We start from the raw sequence: 20,239 nt of genomic DNA, 5'->3' as shown, positions 1-20,239 counted from the left end.
CCCTGACTTACCTGTCCACAATGCTGGACTGTATATAGAGTCCAGGCTTTGCCCATTACAATGGACATATCCCCCAAAGAGGTCTTCAGGGTATGGGTTCCATGGGGATGGACCACAGCTCTGGACCTATATATCACCCTGGGGCTGACTACATGTGTGGCACAAAGCGCAGGATCCAGTGCTAAAGCAACACTACAGGCCATACCTAAAATGTGGGCTCTGGGAACAGCTCCCAAGGTTTTACATAGGTTGCTCTTATCCAGAGGAACTTATTTTATTTGGGGTATTACAAAGGAGAGAAGGAGATGATTGGAGAATCTGAAGAAAAAGTGGTAAACTAGTTGAGCTAAGAGTGATTTCTCTATACAGTAAGAAGAGGGCCACCACATTAGGACACTAGCAAAATACTGACTCGGAACGGAGTAGAGATATCGGGGAGGTGCGCAGGGAGCATGTCCTTAAAAGTTTTGCCAGCGTCCAATCACTTGAAAGTATAAGCCTATTACCCAGGGTCTAGGAAAACTTTACCAACATCCTTCACTGTACAAGAAAGATACCTTCACTGATTATAGACAGAAAAATCTCTCAACATCTATAAGAACTGACCTAGTTATGATCATTGCACTACCTATCACACAACAACTTTTACTTTCCTTTCTTTTAGTACATGCTAGAAGGGATCATTCTTCTCCGAGATGAATAATCCATGATCATACAAAAACAGTCAGTGCAAAGCGACCCTGACAGTATATCACTAATGTTATCAGTCAAGTATGGACACCAAGCTCCAATCCTTCATTGAAGATTACCCACTTAACAACTTCAGCACCCGGAAGATTTGGCTGCTCAATGACCAGGCCATTTTTTGTGATACGGCACTGCGTCATTTAACTGACAATTGCGTGGTCGTGCGATGCTGTACCCAAACAAAATTTACATCCATTTCCACAAATAGAGTTTTGTTTTGGTGGATTGATCATCTCTGCAGTTTTTATTTTTTGTGATATAAACAAAAAAAGAGCGACAATTTTGAAAAAAACTAAACAAAAAAAAACCACAATATTTTGTACTTTTTGCTATAATAAATATCCCAATTTTTTTTTTAAAAAGCTAATTTTTTTCCTCAATTTAGGTCGATATGTATTCTTCTACATATTTTTGGTAATAAAAATTGCAATGAGTTTATATTGATTGGTTTGCTCAAAATTTATAACGTCTACAAAATAGGGGAAAGATTTATGACATTTTTATTATTATTATTTATTTTTTACAATTAATGGCGCTGATCAGCGATTTTTAATCGGGACTGCGACATTATGGCAGACAGATCAGACACTTGACACCTTTTTGGGACCATTGACAATTATACAGCGATCAGTGCTATAAAAATACACGGATTACTGTGCAAATGTCACTGGCAGGGAAGGGGTTAACACTAGGGGGTGATCAAGGGGTTAACCATGTTTCCTAGTGTGTGTGTGTTCTAACTGTAGCAGGATGAGAGTTACTAGAGGAGATGACAGATCGTTGTTCCTAGCTAGTAGAAACTCACGATCTGTCTCTCCTCACAGAACAGGGATTTCTGCGTTTACAAACACACACACACACACACAAACACGTCCCGGTTCTGGCTCTCGTACCCATGATCGCACACGGCCGGTGGCACCCCTGCAGTGCAGCGAGCATGCACCTGATATCCCGCTTAAAGGGACCGACGTACAGCTACGACGGTTCATGGGTTCGTGCCGACTTGCCACAGTATGAGTTTCAGATGGGTGTTGCCTATTTCAGGGGATAACAGGTGCCTCAGGCAGAGATGCTGTGACCTTGAAATGTAAAACTCTCCACTAAAAATATTATATACAATTTATATGTTCTTTTTTACTAAGAATTAATAAATTCAGTTCAGTTATTCTTATTCCATATCTGAAGTCCTCAATGTCCCATTTTAATTTAGTTTCCCTAGCTTCACCAATATAAAGAAAATGGGTACTTGCCTGTTTGTGTGGGGCAATCTCTGTCTCAGGTCTCCTGCAGAGGTGTCTTCATTGTCGACAGCAGACTCCAGATTAAAATCTGATTTCTCTGGGGTAGGAGGTCTAGGAGGGTGGTCAGCAGACTTAAAAGTAAGAGCATTGAGTTCAGGGCTGACATTGGGGGAGGCCAGAATCTGCAACACATTATTTGATTAGAAAATAAGAGCAGAAGTATTGTCTTTTAGAAATGTTATGTTGTGTGTTGAAAGAATATTTTGTGCACAAATCCTGTAATTTGCAGTGTTACCAGTCACTTAATAGCAACACAAATCTAAGGTCTCATTAAGCTGGGCACTGGCACCCATACTGCGGCAGGAGGCATTTTGTTTGGCATTTGCATCTGCCCTAAGCTGTGGGCAGACAGTCTATGGAAGGGAAAGCTGTCAAATTTTGACATGCATCTGTGTGCATGCAGCTGCTGTGTCTGCATCCACTTTCATAGGCTGCCTGCACGCAGATGCAGACGCCAAAACAAACGCCAATTGTACACAGTAAAGGTGCTAAAACCTGTCTGTCTGAATGAGGCGTGAATGAAGAATACAAGACATGGATATTGGAGGAGGCTTTGCATGCCATTTTTACTTAGGCAACAATGGCAGAAGTTTTTTTTTTTTTTTTTTAACTATAAAAAGTGAGTATATACAGTATATGTTACTCAAGACGAATAAACCATAGCAGTAATAGTCCCTGCCTCACAAATCCAGGCCCCAGATGCGGTCAAGTCACCCCTGTGTTACATGGATTTACTTTCTTCTACAGACTTTCCTATCCTCCCATATGCACTTTTCACAGGCCTGTGCTAATCAGGAATCAACAGCTGCATTGTAAACTATGGACCAGAGCAAATGTTCAAACCTTAGTTATGAAACATGTGAATGATGCTTGGTGGGAATGTTATTAACAGTGAAAGAAAAAAGGCACACAAAGACATCCTCAGTGCTCATTGTGGATGGTGTCCAGGTCTATCAAACCAAATAAACAGTAATCAGTAGCACATGCTTAAAAAAAAAAAAAAAAAAAAAAAAAATGAGAGATTAATATCTTGAAATTTAGATTGATAATCATCCACTCACCCTCAACTGAGCTCTCATGAGAATTTCGGCTTCAGATGAATTAAGAGGGAACCAGCCATCAACAGTGAAGCATTCAGCAGTCAGAAGATCAGACAGTGGCATTGCCAGATACCCCAAGGACTTACTGGCCTCATCCTGCACCTTTAAGAAGACAACAGTATACCGTAAATATCAGTGGTTGAAAAAGTTAAACTGATGACATTCCAGAATTGTACTAAACAAGCAAGTGTCATACTCACATTAATCTTCAGAATTTCAGTACTGGGATTCTTGACAAGGAATACAAAGTTTTCTTCCCAGACTGGACTGCTACTTTTTGCTGTGACCTGAAAAAGGAAACCACATACACCACTCACTAACAGGAATAACTAGAAAATGGGCAGCTCCAATTTATCGGCCGGATCTATGCATTGATTTAAAATGCAATGTTCCTGGCAGCCAGATGTCATGTTCTCTGTGCCTAGGTTTTAGATCACATGAAGCAGCAGTATTCTATAAGAGCAGGGGTTGCCAGCCTCAATAAAACCAGGGACAGTATGTAAAAATCTGTGTTTAAAAAAAAAAAAAATTAAGATTAGAGCTGCCCCGCCTCTCCAGTACCTTTTCAGTGTGTGTATGTGTATTTTGTATTTCGTGTATTTTTTGTGAATTTTGTGTGTGTATATTGTGTGTCTGTGTGTGTATACTGTATGCGTGTGTGTGTGTATACTGTGTGGCTCCATAATCTATTGCCTGGGGGCCCCATAATCTCCTATTGCCCTAGGGCCCCATAATCTTCTCCTATTGCCCAGGGGCCCCATGAGTTGTTAGTCCGCCCCTGTACAAGAGGGACTTTTTTCCTCAAAATACTATTTGATAATGCTAACAATTATATCAAATGTGACTATCAAGACTAGGTCCATTTTATGGGCACATGTAATTAGGAACAGTAAGTTGTTCCCCTTTATAAAACTGTCCCAACCACAAGTTCCTGGACAGCTGCAAGCCTTTTGTCCAATTTATTGTACAACAAAGTTTTTCTATTTTATTAATCACAATGGTAATTCATAAAACTGGTCTGGTTTTTACTACAAAAAGGTTTGCCAAAAAGGTTAGCAGATGAAAAGTGTTGCAAATCATTGGCCTAAATGTATCGAAATTCAACAGATTCAGCAGGGCCAGAGGAATTTCAATCCATCTGTGGATCATTAGATTATACCTTGTTGGAAATTGTTTCTCCAAGTGTATTCTGACAGTAGAGTCCCTTCTGTCAGCATATCTTACCTTCACACTGGCTCTCCCCCCTCCCTATACTTACCTGAGCCTGATCCAGCACTGTGCAGGAGAGCAGCAGCTCTCTTGGCTCTCTCCCTCCCTATTGGCTCCCACCGCTGTTCATCACAGCCAGTGGGGAGGGAGCAGGGGGCAGTGCCAAGATGCACTCTGTGTGTCTATGGGCACACAGCTGGCTTGGGAGTGAGCCCACACAAGTTCTCCCATAGAAAGTGGCTTGCTATGGTGAGCACTTGGTGGGGGGGGGGGGGGGGGGGGGGAAGAGACAGGAGCGCCGATAGGGGACCAGAGAAGTGGAGGATCAAGGATGCTCTGTGCAAAACCACTGCACAGAGCTGGTAAGTATGACATGTTTGTTATTTAAAAAAATAAAAATAAGGGTATACAATCATTTTAAAATCAAGACGTGATTGAGTTTTTGCTAATCTCTTGCATTTAACACTTCTGACGATCTTCTGCTCTTAAAAAAAGTCTCCAACCAGTTAGTATTCATGTCACTGCCCTCTTATTTATAATGTGATATTAGGCAGACCAGTTGTTCAAGGTCTTTTAAAGGTTCTACATAAAACATTTTTCACTCCTGTCTATGTTGGTCTACCCCGAGGATAATCATCCCAGTGCTTTATCTACCCTAGCATTCTGAGTAAATTGATTTCTACCAACAGCCTCCAACATCAGTTATATTCAGATAATGAAAAATGGGGTTCCCTCGCGCTATAAAAGCGAAAGATATCTGAATGTGGTATGTCGGTTAGATTGCTGCTAGACCTAAAGTGTATACCATGCACTTGAACAACAATAAATTAAAAAGGTGATCAGCGCAAACTATATACCAAATATTACTACAAAGATGGAAAATCCTTGTTTGATATGCATTCTACTTCATAAAGTGCAGTAAATCAATAATTATATCAATACTATTGGTGAATCATAATGCAAATTGCTGCTGTGCATGCAATTATTTAGCTGCTGTGAAAAACTGCTACTGTGCAAACTACGCAAATAAATTATTTGCTTTACATGTGATTATTTAGATGCTGTGCAAACTGCTACTGTGCAAACTATGCAAATAAATTATTTTCAAAAAATGCACAACACATTACCATAAATCTGTACAGCAGCAGCTATTTTATTCACTTCATGAATTTATGGTAATGTGTTGTGCATTTTTTGAAAATAACTTATTTGCGTAGTTTGCACAGTAGCATTTTGCACAGCAGCTAAATTATTGCATGCACAGCAAATGATTTATTTGCGTAGTTTGCATAGTAGTAGTTTGAACAGCAGCTAAATAATTGCATGCACAGCAAATAATTTATTTATGTAGTTTGCACAGTAGCAGTTTTGCACAGCAGCTAAATAATTGCATGCACAGCAGCAATTTGCATTATGATTCACCAATAGTATTGATATAATTATTGATTTATTGCACTTTATCTATGAAGTAAAATACATATCAAACAAGGATTTTCCATCTTTGTAGTAATATTTGGTATATAGTTTGCGTTGATCACCTTTTTTATTTATATTCAGATGATGCTCAGATTTACATGTCCATTCTAAAACTCATTTTCAACTAGCTCTCAGTCATCTATTTGTGCATATCTGAACAGTACCTACAGTTTCACCTGTACAAAACTGAGATATTAATGTTCCCTCTTTTATTGTCAAAGCCCTATCTGCAAAATGCACAGTTATTCAATTAACCTCATCTTTTTAGCTCAGCTTGGACAATATCACTGCACACATTTTCAACTCCCACATAAGCTTATTTTCCCCTTGATACTAAACTTTAAATCAAATGCAAATATTTGGATCCATATACTGTATAAGTGCTCATGCACACGGACGTTTTAAAAAACTGGCTGCAAAGCTAGCTCCGATGCCTGGAAAAATCCTTGTTAAAAACGTGATTTTTACCGCGTTTTGCATTGGCGTTTTTGCGCGTTTTTTAGCGTTAGCGTTAAGTAGCGTTTTTTAAGAAACACATCTCTTGGCTATAGCACTCAGAAAACAAAGAAAATATGTTGCGCGTTTTTGCGCGTTTATGCGCGTTTTCCCACGATTCGCGTTTTTACAGCTCTAGCTCCACGCCACGGAACGCACTGGTCCTGGGTTTTTTTTACAGCTTAAAAACGCCTATGCCATTTGCAGCTCAAAAACGCCTAGGTGGGCATGAAGCCATAGACTAACATGGACAGCCGTTTTTAAGCTGCAAAAAAAGCTCAAAAAAGTGGCTGTAAAAACGTCCGTGTGCATGAGGCCTAAGGAGTATCAATATAAAATGAGTGTAAACATGGCACAGATTTCCATTCAAAAATACCTTGGTTTTGTAGGTAGATTTCCTAACAGTTATCTCTGCGCTTGCTGATGGGGGCTTTACTCCCTTCTTCATCTATTAAACACAGAGAGAAATATATCTGTGATGCACACCAAAAATGGGAAGCTGGAAAAAAACATTAAATGAAACAGAAAAAAATAAAAATAAAATAAAAGATACAAAAATACTCATGATCTTACTGGCAGGTTATAGGCACTTTCCAGATAGACACTTAGAAGGGCACTTGAGAACTCGTCACTATTTGCTGGCTGAGACAGGCTGTTCACCAGAAGAACCTAAAATGTAAATAGTTTACCACTTGATTGTCGCAATCTATTTCACATACAGGACAGCACAGTACATACCAGAGACAGACTACACAAAATACAGCATAAGAGTATTTTCAGAACAGACAAGACAGCCAAACAGTATCATTATTATCAGACCAGGCAGAAGAACATCATTAGACCAGACAGTACTTTCAAGCTATTTTTGAGTGTTTCGATAATACTTTTTCCTATTGTCTTTTTCAGAACAAGCACAAGACAGCAGAAATTGTAGGAAAGCAGGAAAGGGTATTATCAGAGCAGGCAGACTTTGAGATTGTTATCTCAACATGCAGGAGACCACAGGAGGAACACAGAGCAGCAGAAGAGTATTATCGAAATAGACAGAAGACAGCAGGAAACAGCATTAAGAGAGCAGACAGGGAAAGATGAGAAAAATTATCAGATAGCATTATAAGAAAAGATGAAAGACAGTGAAAGATTCCTGGAAGAATATACAGGAAGCATTAGGCAAGTATTATAAAAACAGGCAGAAGCAAGCTGAAGAGTATTAAGCAGCCCATGCACGGAGCAAATTTCTTTCCTGCAACCACGGATTGCAGAAAATAAATTTGCTAGATTCCCCCATCAACATAGACAGTGCTGCCAGGGGGAATCTGTCCTGCGGAGCCATTTTATTTTTGTTTGCTAGCGCATATGCCAACCACTAGCGATGATCGCATGCAAAATCCAGCAGGCTATTTGTACCCCAATTGATTGATCAATTTGGTACATTCAGCATCCCCATACATGGTTCCAATCTCAGCAGGTCCCTGTTGAACCAGCAGAGATTTGATCTGTCTATAGCTGGCCTTAGCAAAATCAAGTGGGAAAGTAGTAACTGAAGAATCACAGGACAAAGAAAAATAATAATCAGAATAGATGGCTGGGGGGGGGGGGGGGATATCAAAGCAAGCTGTAGACAATGGGAGTGTATCATAGGAACAGAAAGAAGACAGAATATTATTATCAGAACAGGCAAAGTAGAGTAGGAAAGTATTAACAGAATGGGCAATAGATGATGAGTGTGTATTAGGACAGAGACAGCTAGAATATTTTATTGGAACAAAGGCTAGAATATTGCCATTAACATGGACGGAGCAGGCGGAGTATAGGATTGGAAAAAAGCAGAGGCAAGGCAATGTACATTCTCAAAGCTGAAGGCAGCAAGTACAGATTACAACAGCAGACAGAAAATAGTAGGAAAGTATTATATAAATGAATGGCGGAGGCACACTGCATTACCTGTTCTAGTTGAGAAGCATCAGCAAGATGTGACAGACATTCTACTTTTACATGCAGTTTTCCTGACTTCACTTCCTCTAAGGGCAACCACTGAAAGAGAGAACATATTAGACTGTTACATGCTATATAAATACACTACACAGATTTTAAACAAAGCATCATATTTTAACAATCTATATATTTTAGAGCATTAGGGACAGGCAGTATAAAAGGGATATGTATGGTGACACAATAGTTTGGTATGTCTCCTACTTTGAATTTGTGTGGTTTACTGTTTGTCCTGCAATAAGTTAAAGTAATAAAGCCCAGTTTGTTATTAGAAGATCATTAAATGCACTGTCAGGTCCTGCTGACACAACCTTCCTGCATATCCCCAGGCTTGTTCAGGAAGGTAGAGCTTCTGAAGATGCACCATGACGGCAATCCATAACCAATAATTACCTGCTTAGTCGGGGTCAGAGGGCCATCTAACACTACACCTGTCATCTTAAACTGGGTCATTGTGATGTCCAGAAAACATATAAAGAACCTACTAAACAGGTTTCTGTAAGGCACAATGATGGGTCTGTAATATAAAACTTTTCAAGGAAACAACAGCATATGACCATTGTTTCTACCAATGAAAAACAAGATTCTTTACAGCCCTGCAGCTGCATTGGTAACTATTCATGCACAGGTGAACTAAAATGGCAATTGGAGCAAGCATTTAAAAGATGGCATAAGGTGTAAAAACTATTTAAATCAATGTTCATTTTACTTTTACAGAGCAACATTCTTACTGCAATGGTACAGTGAGGGAAAAAAGTATTTGATCCCCTGCTACATAGTCAGTAAGGGTGAATAAAGACACCAGTCCTTCCAGTTCAACCTGAGTGTCTACAATTGTCCCTATCCCTGTACATTGCATACTCACATCGGTCCCTACCCTCAAGAAGCCCACAATCCAAGGTCCCCATTCATATACTAGGGCCAATTTTGGACAGAAGCCAATTAACCTACCTGCATGTCTTTGGCATGTGGGAGGAAACCGGAGTCCCCAGAGGAAACCCGCACAGGGAGAACATGCAAACTCCAGGCAAGTAGTGTCGTGGTTCGGATTCAAACCAGCGACTCTTTTTACTGCAAGGCGAGACCACTGCGCCGCCCAATAAATGCTGATTTTGTATGTTAGCCCACTGACAAAGAAACAATCAGTTTTTAATTTTAAGAATAGGTTTATTTCTTTATCGTACATCACAGGACAGAGAACACCATAGTATTAACTATATGGGTTATAGGCCATCTTTAGGTGACATTGGTATAACCAAAAAAGGAAACAGGAAGTGGCCCTCCCTATATAACCCCTCCCATACCGGAAGTATCTCAGCTTTTTCGCCAGTGTCTAAGGTGTTGGTCATGGTTGATGAAGTGCTAAGAGAGCTCCGCTAAGCAATCCCTGGCGGGATCAAGGAGCTGTACAAACGGATCCATCTAAAGTGCTTGAAAGCCAAATGGATGGTACCTGGGCCTCGTACAAGAAAAAACAAGATTTTTGCCTGTAATGCTTCTCTTTTGAGAGCTGGACCTTGAGACCCGGCACCTTGGTCATGTTAATATAACCAAAGAGTTTTCCGTCAGTGATGCTGTACAGGTGGACGTGTGAAAGGGGATTCGGTCCTTGAAGAAGTGGCATGACAAAGCCCGCCGTTATGGGTGAAGGCTGGATCTGTCTGATAATTTCCAGCAGTCCTGCAGAGGGCATCAGGCAAGTCAGAAAGACAGGGAATGTATATATGATTCACTTGATCTTTCTGGTGTGAGTATGATGTGATGCCTTGCCTGTGTTTTGCCACTAGAGGGTGTAAAAGCTACATACCTGGCTTCCAGCATTCCATGCTTCCCCTGTGATGTGCTCAAGTGTCAGCAAAGGCTTCCTGCGGCAGCATTGCTATTTCTCCTGCTGTCAGCTATCAGTAGAGGTTTGGGGGGACCATCCACCATCAGAGAGGTCAGGTTCTCCCCTGCTGAAGACAATCCGCCCTCCTCTCCCTCGATCCGCCCTCACTACAGGTCCGGCATGCTTTTTCTATGCACCCGTTACTGGAGCAACTGGTTTATGCCGATTGGGATCACCCAGATAAGCAATTTTCTCCCCCTAAGAAATTTTAATTTCTTTACCCTATGGAGAAAAAGTTCAAAGAGATGGGATTTGCCAGCGGTAGATGCTGCTATCTCCTGTGAACAGGAGTTTAACTTGTCTAGTGGACAATGTACAAGTATTTAGAGATCCAGCTGATAAAAACATTGGAATCTCTATTAAAAGGCTTATTTGCTGTAGCTGCTGCTGTGGTACAGCCTGCAGTAGCAGCAATAGGCATCTGCCAAACCCTTCGGGATGAACTCAAGCAGGTAATTAAAAAAGTTCCTGCTCAAGCTCATGAGGCCCAAAGTTTAGCTAAGCTACCTAGGGCCCTATACTTTGTAGTGGATGCTATCCAGGATTCCATCCATCAGGTGTCTCGCCTTGCGCTTATGTTGATACATATGCACAGGACTCTGTGGCTTAAAAAATTGGCCAGCTGAGTTACCATGCAAGAAGCTCTTGCCTGGGTTTCCCTTTCCTGGAGAAAGGTTGTTTGGGGAAGATTTGGATAAGTATATCCAAAAGATTTCTGGGGGTAAGAGTACCCACCCTTCTGCCGGTTAAGAAGGGTCTGGAAGGCTTATGTCACTTGGTGTGAAACCAAGGGTTGGTATCCTCGTAGGTATGTCATAGGTCATACAAAGGGTAACTCGGATAAATCCGCCAGTCAGAACACCCTTGTGCCCATGGGATTTGAATCTGGTTTTGTCGGTGTTGCAGAGACAACACTTTGACCTAGAAGGAATATCTCCTTTGATTCTTTTGACAAAGAAATTGATTTTCCTAGTCACGATAACCCCTACAAGAAGAGTACCATAATTGGCTGCTTTCTCTTGTAAAGAGCCATACTTAATCATTCATAAGGATAAGGCGGTGCTGCGTCCACACCCAAACTTTTTGCCAAAAGTAGTGTCTGGTTTTCATCTGAATCAAGCTGTTTTCTTAGCTTCCTCTTTCCCAGAACCTCGTTCTGTAGAAGAAAGATTATTACATTCTCTCGATGTAGTGAGAGCAATTAAAGCCTATCTGAAAGCAACTGCTCAGATACGGAAAACGGATGTTTTGTTTGTGTTGCCGGAAGGCCCTAGAAAGGGTCAGGCAGCATCGAAATCTACTGTTGCTAAGTGGACTCGTCAAGTGATTAGTCAGGTGTATGGCCTGAAAAGAAAAGTTCCTCCCTTTCAGATTAAAGTGCACTCTACCCGGGCAGTCAGTGGTTCATGGGCAGTGTATCACCAAGCCTCTGTGGCTCAGGTTTGCAAGGCCACTACTTGGTCGTCAGTACATACAATCACGAAATTCTATCAAATGGATATAAGATGGCAGGAGGACACTGCCTCCGGGTGCAGTGTGCTGCAGGCAGCAGTATAGGGTCCCCACGCCTGGCGGCGGATATTTGCTTTGTGTCTCCCTCCCCTCAGGTGGCACTGCTTTGGGACATCCCATATAATTATTACTATGGTGCTCTGTGCCCCGTGATGTATGATAAAGAAAATAGGTTACCTGTAAAATCCTTTTCTTGGAGCACATCATGGGACACAGAGGTCCCTCCCCTCTTATTGGGATATGTATATATTGCTTTGCTACAAAAACTGAGATACTCCCGGTATGGGAGGTGTTTGATAGGGAGGGGCACTTCCTGTTTCCTTTTCGGTTATACCAGTGTCCATTCACCTAAAGGTGGCCTATAATCCATATAGTTATTACTATGGTGCTCTGTGTCCCGTGATGTACTCCAAGAAAAGGATTTTACAGGTAAGCTGTTAATAAAATCCTATTTTTAACAGTGAGAGACAGAACAACAACAAAAATATCCAGAAAAATGCATTTCAAAAAAGTTATAAATAGATTTTCATTTGAATGAGTGGAAGAAGTATTTGACCCTTTTGCAAAATATGACTTGTTGGCAATCACAGAGGTCAGATGTTTCTTGTAGTTGGCCACCAGGTTTTCACACATCTCAGGAGGGATTTTGTCCCACTCAACTTTGCTGATCCTCTCCAAGTCATTGAGGTTTCGAGGTTGACATTTGGTAACTCGAGCCTTCAGCTCCCTCCACATATTTTCTAAGGGATTAAGGCAGGGGTCTCAAACTGGCGTCCCTCCAGCTGTTGTGGAACTACAAGTCCCATCATTCCCCTGCCTATGGGAGTCATGCTTGTAACTTTCAGCCTTGCAATGCCTCATGGGAATTGTAGTTCTGCAACAGCTGGAGGGGCACCAGTTTGAGACCCCTGGATTAAGGCGTGGAGACTGGCTAGGCCACTCCGGGACTTTAATGTGCTTCTTCTTGAGCCACTCCTTTGTTGCCATGGCCATGTGTTTTGGGTCCTTGTCATGATGGAATATCCACCCACGACCCATTTCAGTGCCCTGGCTGAGGGAAGGAGGTTCTCAACCAAGAAACTCCACGAGGTGACATCTTGCATAAAGCCCCAGACCAAGAGAGATTGACAGATATATTGTGTTTCTTCCATTTGCGAATAATCACACCAACTATTGTCACCCTCTCACCAAGCTGCTTGGCGTTGGTCTTTGTAGCCCATTCCAACCTTGTATAGGTCTACAATCTTGCCCCTGACATCCTTGGACAGCTCTTTGGTCTTGGCCATAGTGGAGAGAGTGTAATCTGATTGATTGCTTCTGTGGACAGGTGTCTTTTATACAGGTAACAACTGAGATTGGGAGCACTCCCTTTAAGAGAGCGCTCCTAATCTCAGCTTGTTACCTGTATAGAAGACTGCTGGGAGTCAGAAATCTTGCTGATTGATAGGAGATCAAATACTTATTTCACTCATCAAAATGCAAATAAATGTATAACCTTTTTTAAATGCGTTTTTTTCTGGATATTTTTGTTGTTGTTCTATCTCTCATAAAATAGACCTACAATTAAAATTTTAGCCTGATCATTTCTTTGTCAGTGGGCAAACGTACAAAATCAGCAGGGGATCAAATACTTTTTTCCCCTCACTGTATATGGTTTTGACTGGGATAGCCAGGATGAATTTGCAGGCTTCGTCCCATTGTTTCAGGAACTGTATACATTTGGTGGCAATGCCCGAAAGTGACTAGGTTCTGGATTAGGACATTTTATATAGTTTGCTAAGTAACGGGGGTGAACATCATCAGTAAACAAGAGAATGCTCTCTTCCAAAAATTTGATAATGTCTTTCCTAAAAATAATTTTTACTACACATGGTCCTTTGAAAAAAATCAGACCGTAACTTTCTTTGAGGCTACACTACTCTTTCTGAAGTGACCAGATATATATATATATATATATATATATATATATATATATATATATATGTCAGGATCATTAGGTTTGCGTTTGTGACATTGGTTTAGGTGGGTACTATTGTTATCACTACTCTATTTGTGATAACTCATAACTTCTGTTATTGCATATATGAATATTGTATAGGTTTTTGCGTGTCTTTTTTTGCTATTTATTTCTTGATACTGTATCCCATGGATGATATGGTGACTGTGTATTCTGGTTTAAACTGTAAAATACAGTCAACAGTGGGATTATTCAAGTGCTACTGTTACAGAGCTGCATTAACATACAATGGCCATATTTTATATGGGTAATGCAATGATTAAAGCCTAGCATATCATGCCAGTGCCAGAGTCTCTGTGCTCATCAGATAATTTTTATTTAACCCTGATTTTCTTTTACTTTGAAAGGTTAGATCTCATGTGAATAAAGACGACCATACACAGTTTAATAATAGCTATGACTGCAACAGATTCAAACATAACAATTAAGCAATGTCCTGTCTACTACCCAGGCTGCAAAGCTTTCAGGTCATGTCTGTGAGAGCTAGAGATATGTAGCTTGATTCTACTCCAAAGGAAGTGGACTGTTATACAATCATGTACAAATATATGGACTGTATATTCAAAGTGACATTACAATTATGGATGAATTTATATTGTAATATCTCTTGTGTTGAGATATTCAATTACTACAAATCAGCTCAATATTGTTTTTCATGCAATTTTACTGTGATCTGTATATATGGAGTAATACATTTACAATCATGTGTATTAATCATGTGTAATGGGCCTCATTTAAAGTTCCGGGTATAAAGTTTGAATTGTAGATATATGCTTAGAAATGTTCACAGCCCCCTCCTGCTACCTATCCAGCCTAACCTATGTAAAAAAGATGTATATGCTTATCCATTTTTAGTATACTCTGGGCATGTGATCTCGCAGTTCCGGCTTCCCTGTGTCAGTGAATGGCAGCTGCAGGGGATAGGAGGGTGCACCGACAATGGCTGGGAATGGGAGCTTATGAGTGACATCAGAATTCCCAGCTGTTCCTGAGCATTTCCTCCTCGCCCCTGCAGCCACCACTCACTGACACAGGGAATCATGTGACCACACTGGAGTGGACAAATAGTAGGTAAGTATTTATATATTTTTTTTATTTTTATTATTTTTTTTTATTTATTTTTTTACACAGATTAGGCAGGATAGGTGGGGAGGGAACATTTTTAAGCATAGTTAGTGGTAGGCTGGAATTCCACTTTAAGAACTCGCACAGGCACAATTAATGATTCCCATATTGTTTGTAATATAATTATCTCCCTTGTAAATATATATAGAGGGCGCTACATACAAAGGAAAAAATCAAAAATCAAAAAAATCTAAATTAAAGTACTGTCACAACATATGTGCACAAAGATGCATGTGATAAATCAAACAATATACCACAATAACGTGAAATAACAATTGTGCCAAATCACATATAGCATGCACACAGAAAGAGAAAAAACTATATATAGAAAAGTCCCAATTGAGTGACCACAACGGTGGTAAATGCCTTCAAGTCTTCCACTTAAAGTATACAATTCTTCTATGTGAGAAAATTCCTTCGCCAAAGAGGTAGCAACACCCTGCAGTGACGAGTTAAGTTTAATCTGAAGTATATGACTTCTTTAATAAAAAAGAAAGTCATAAAAGCTTGTACAGGATTGTGCCTGTTCACATGGAATGGCTGGATCAGGTTGGTAAAAAGACTTCCTGCCCATATAGTTAGATGTAGGATATATGAAAAACAATGGGTGCTTCCATAGTGCATTTAGGGTTTATTAAAACAATATAAAAAACATAAAGAAAAGCCAAATGGCCCCTTACATTCGTTGGTGCCAACCCGGCACTGGGGCTGCTCACTCATCTGGGGTTCGTCACCTTGGTCACGTGATGCCATCAGACTTCCGGCATCTCTGGTTGCCTTTATCGCCGGGTGGAACGCACGCTGTTCACAGAGGTGACACACGGCTTCACAGCACAGCGAACCTCAGACGAGCGAGCAGCCCCAGTGCCGGATTGGCACCAACGAATGTAAGGGGCCCATCTGGCTTTTCTTTATGGTTTTATATTGTTTTAATAAACCCTAAAAGCATCCATTGTTTTTCATATATCCTACATCTAACTATACAGGGAGGAAGTCTTTTTACCAACCTGATCCAGCCATTCCATGTGAACAGGCACAATCCTGTACAAGCTTTTATGACTTTCTTTTTTATTAAAGAAGTCATATACTTCTGGTAATCAGATCCTTAACTCGTCACTGCAGGGTGTTGCTACCTCTCTTTGGTGAAGGAATTTTCTCACATACAAGAATTGTATACTTTAAGTGGAAGACTTGAAGGCATTTACCACTGTTGTGGTCACTCAATTGGGACTTTTCTATATATATTTTTTTCTCTGTGTGCACGCTATATGTGATTTGGCACAATTGTTATTTCACGTTATTGTGGTATAGTGTTTGATTTATCACATGCATCTTTGTGCACGTATGTTGTGACAGTACTTTCATTTTGATTTTTTTCCTTTGTATGTAGCGCCCTCTATATATATTTACAATTTTATGGATCACTGTGTTCAATCAGGGGAGCAGCTGAACTATTGTTTGATTTTGGTTACACTGTAGTGCTTTTCACTTATTTTCCCTATAGCTTAATGTTTGGCGTGGAGTTTATTACATACAATTATCTCCCTTACCTGTCAGCTCCATCTGGTGGCCATGATGTTGAGTCTTTCTGAAATACCTCAATAAAATAATAAATATTGCATTATGGCCACCAGATGGAGCTAGCAATCACAGGAGAAAATCATGTTACAAAACGTGGTGATCATTCATTGTGCGTTTGCGAATGCTTAAGACATCCACATGATGACGTTTTTACTTATAGACCCCAAAGTGTTAGGGCTACTGATTATATTAACAAATAATTACAATGCAAACATTAAAGGACCCTGAAGTGGATACATTTAGGCAAAAAAAATCTAATCATCCATCTTGTCAAACTCCCATTGCAGTTGCTGGAGGACACATTGTCCACTGAATTCTGAAATAAGATTATAAAGAAAACAAAGCATTTACCTCATCAATGGTTTTCTGTTTAAGAACCGACTTCACTGGGACTTTACACCTGAAATAGAAGGCAGAAGTCACAAAACAGAACAAATAAACTAAAAAAAATATAATAATAGATATTAAAACTAAAATACCAAAAAAACTCAAAATTTTTAAAGTATTATCATATAAAAAAAAAAAAAAAAAAAAAAAAAAAAACAGTAAGCAAACTAAAAAGTGGAACCATGTTGAATTAGGTTATCTTACTGAGTGCAAACTGCTTTTTCTAATGCCTGGTACAGATGGTAATTTGTTTTGTTTTTTTTTGTTCAACCCAGCGGACTGAAAAAAATAAATAAATAAACCGAGGCGATTGTGAGGAGCTCACTGTACTAACTATGCTATATAAGAACAGCGATTTCTCCATTGTGCTATTGTGTTCCGACAGGGAGGCCAACCCCACTAAAACGCACCGGCCAGTCATTGGCTGTCATCAGATGCAGAACAGCTGCTGTTTTTCCAACATGCCTGTTCGACAGAAACAGGCTGCTGTACACATTTGCCGAATGTCGGCTGGTTTCTGTTAAACCAGCTGATTTTGAGCACGTGTGTACCAGCCTTTACCAGTATATACCGATACAATTTTTCTTGCATTAAATGCTAGCATAGTGTCACTTTTTTTCTCTTCCAAAGATAAGCCAGCACTGACCTTCCAAGGAAATCATCTTTGTCAATATCTTTATCAAACACCTGAAACTCAATATCTTGTCCAGGGACATCAGTGACCAGGATCTGCGGGAAAAATGCACGACTTGTCATCACGCGTATAGATACAAACCTCCCTAGTGTGAGTGTTAAGAAAATAGCAGGATAATAGCAGCACAATACCTCAAATGCTTGGTCCCAGCGAGGATTCAAGTTTTCCTTTATCACTTTGGTCTGTACCGATTTGCCACCAGCTCGGACCACTACATAAGGATCAGACTTCCCTTTAATCATGCCACCCATGAAGTTATCCTTTGCAATCAGGTTTTCAGCTTCAAGCAAATATACACGAAGCACATTCTGTAAAAAAAAAAAGCATCAGAAAAGTTGTACAGTTTCTCTATTTACATTAAACCAAAAATATTAAAAAAGTGTTTCTAAACTGTAATATATTTCAGTTTACTAGTCCTTAGATGGGTGGCTATATTAGCCTCCCTTCCTTTAGACTGTATTTCCTTTTATTTTCACCTGGTGATCCTGCCAGTTAACATAGTTGGTGTCCTAGGGTGACAGTTCACTACCCCCACTGTATCTACGGAGGAGCAGTGTTGTTGCCTTGGAAGTGCGTTAGGAAGACAGAACATCTTCCACCCACCTTGTCAATCTAAAATAGGGAGGAGGTGTTCTGTAGTTTACACAGATAACTTTGGCAGGGCTAATTACATTATTTGGGATAACAATGCAGAGTGCATAGGACAGCACTGGATTTCCTGTAGGATAGGTAGGTATTTTTTATTTTTTGTTTGCACTCATTGAACAGATATAAAGCCCTTTTAGGGCCAGTTCACACCAGATGCAGTCCAGTTATTTTTCTGCATCAAAAACGCATGGAAAGTATGGTATATGGCTTTCAAATGGCATAGTTCAAACCAGTGCTTGCAATTCCAGAAAAAAAAAAAATAGAACACGCTGCATTTTTCCTGCACTGGGCTATATTGGAACGCTGTAAAACGCATCAAAAATGCACGGTAACAGATATGTCCTTATTTAAGGTTGGGAAAAAAGGGGGGGTGCACTGTACTGCATTAAAAATGCACTGAAACGCATTTAAAACAAACATGAAGGAAAGCATCTGGAACGCATCCAGACTGCGTTTCTATGGTGTGAAATGGCCCTTAGAGCTATATTTAACAGAGCAAATGAGAAAAGTTAATTGTTAGAAGTTTTAAAATTAATGATCTTTGTTACCTAAGCTATACAGTAATTGTTGGCCGAATACATATTAAAAACCTAACCCTGTTAGACAGGGTCAGTTAAGTTTGTTTCAGGCTTGCTGGTAAGTGATCTGGGAATTTTTGTTTATTTTTTACATGCATCGCCCTTATAGGTTGGGGTGGTTGCCACTTCTTTGTACTGTTGGTAATTGGTATGGGGATACACTGGATACCTTTGCTGCCATTGTGCTATTGTTGGGTGTCCAGTGCATTCCTATACCTAAAGGAAGGGTGGGCTCCCTTCAGGCATACAGTCTATCCATTATGGTATATGTACTCCAACTCAGAAGAAATTATAGAGTTAGGAGGATTGTAGAACACTAGCCATGTCATGGCAACCCACTGCAGCTTACGCATGTATTTGCAAATGTGTGCAAACTAAACCCCATGGTTTTAACGTGATCTGTTAGACAGGACAATTTAGTTTGTTGCAGTCTGGGGAGTGAGCTGGGAATTTTTAGTTTGTTGGTTTTTGGCAAGCGTCACTCTTCAATGTACTCCTTTCTGCAAAGGTCGGTTATAGGTTGGAATGATGGCCATTTGTTTAAACCTAACACATAGCATGGCTTACAAACAAAAAACAAAGAAACCAACTATGGGGGAAAAAAAAAAATTGTACCCATTTTTTTTGTATTACATAAATAACAATGCAGCTATATTACCACAAAGGGACTCTTTCTGCAGAAAGTGCTGCTGTATGTTATTTAACTTCACTGTGTTACTAGTAAATACCCATCCACGACACTACCTGCCTGGAGTTTGCATGTTCTCCCTGTGCCTGTGTGGGTTTCCTCCGGGTACTCCAGTTTCCTCCCACACTCCAAAGACATGCTGGTAGGTTAATTGGATCCTGTCTAAATTGTCCCTAGTATGTATAAATGTGAGTTAGGGACCTTAGATTGTAAGCTCCTTGAGGGTAGGGACTGATGTGAATGTACAATGTATATGTAAAGCGCTGCGTAAATTGATGGCGCTATATAAGTAACTGAAATAATAAATAAAATGGGAAATATTCTCATATCTATGGGATGGGCATAAATAACACAGCTTGGCCAGATATTGCAGCATGACCCACCTGCCTTCAAGTTTCCCTCTTTACCAGAGGTTCCAAAAACAAGAATGCTGGTCTTGTGCATATATTATTTATGCTATATACAAACGAGAACTAGGGTTGCCGCCTCATCCCTTTAAAACCGAACACATATTAATTACATAGGTTCCGTGGCTGATTAAAGGTGGTAATTAAACTCACTTGGTGCCCCATCTGCATTAAATAAATATATGTTCGGGTTTAAAGAGATGAGGTGGCAACCCTAACGAGTACAGGTTACCATTTTCTCTGAGATTTGTCAGCTGTGTCTGTAAACATCTGTGGCTGCCTACAGACATGAGACCATTCCCCAGTCTTGCAGCTGTTCTCTTAGATACTTCAATTCTCATTTAGCCGTAAACTGGGGTTCTGTGATATGGCCACTGCAGCTTACATATGCATT

The 20,239-nt window shown here is 40.1% G+C and overlaps 1 protein-coding gene across 2 annotated transcripts in view; it reads right to left on the bottom strand.

Annotated features, from left to right (window-relative positions):
- Nucleotides 1–20,239, bottom strand: part of ESYT1 (extended synaptotagmin 1) — a 157,268-nt gene that overhangs the window by 27,528 nt on the left and 109,501 nt on the right. For both annotated transcript variants that reach the window (XM_077483405.1, XM_077483407.1), the window contains 9 exons: nt 17,656–17,832; nt 17,477–17,559; nt 16,795–16,843; nt 8,273–8,362; nt 6,902–6,997; nt 6,705–6,776; nt 3,349–3,435; nt 3,110–3,250; nt 1,998–2,170 (listed from right to left, as the gene is read on the bottom strand). In XM_077483405.1, the coding sequence (XP_077339531.1) occupies nt 1,998–2,170; nt 3,110–3,250; nt 3,349–3,435; nt 6,705–6,776; nt 6,902–6,997; nt 8,273–8,362; nt 16,795–16,843; nt 17,477–17,559; nt 17,656–17,832 (968 nt within the window). The remainder of the gene's footprint in view (nt 1–1,997; nt 2,171–3,109; nt 3,251–3,348; nt 3,436–6,704; nt 6,777–6,901; nt 6,998–8,272; nt 8,363–16,794; nt 16,844–17,476; nt 17,560–17,655; nt 17,833–20,239) is intronic.

The sequence above is a fragment of the Lithobates pipiens genome, unplaced genomic scaffold (genome assembly GCF_037356315.1).
Source record: "Lithobates pipiens isolate NorthernLeopardFrog02 unplaced genomic scaffold, aLitPip1_a1.2 Scaffold_16, whole genome shotgun sequence".
NCBI classification, from domain to species: domain Eukaryota; kingdom Metazoa; phylum Chordata; class Amphibia; order Anura; family Ranidae; genus Lithobates; species Lithobates pipiens.
This window is presented reverse-complemented; position numbering and strand designations above follow the sequence as displayed.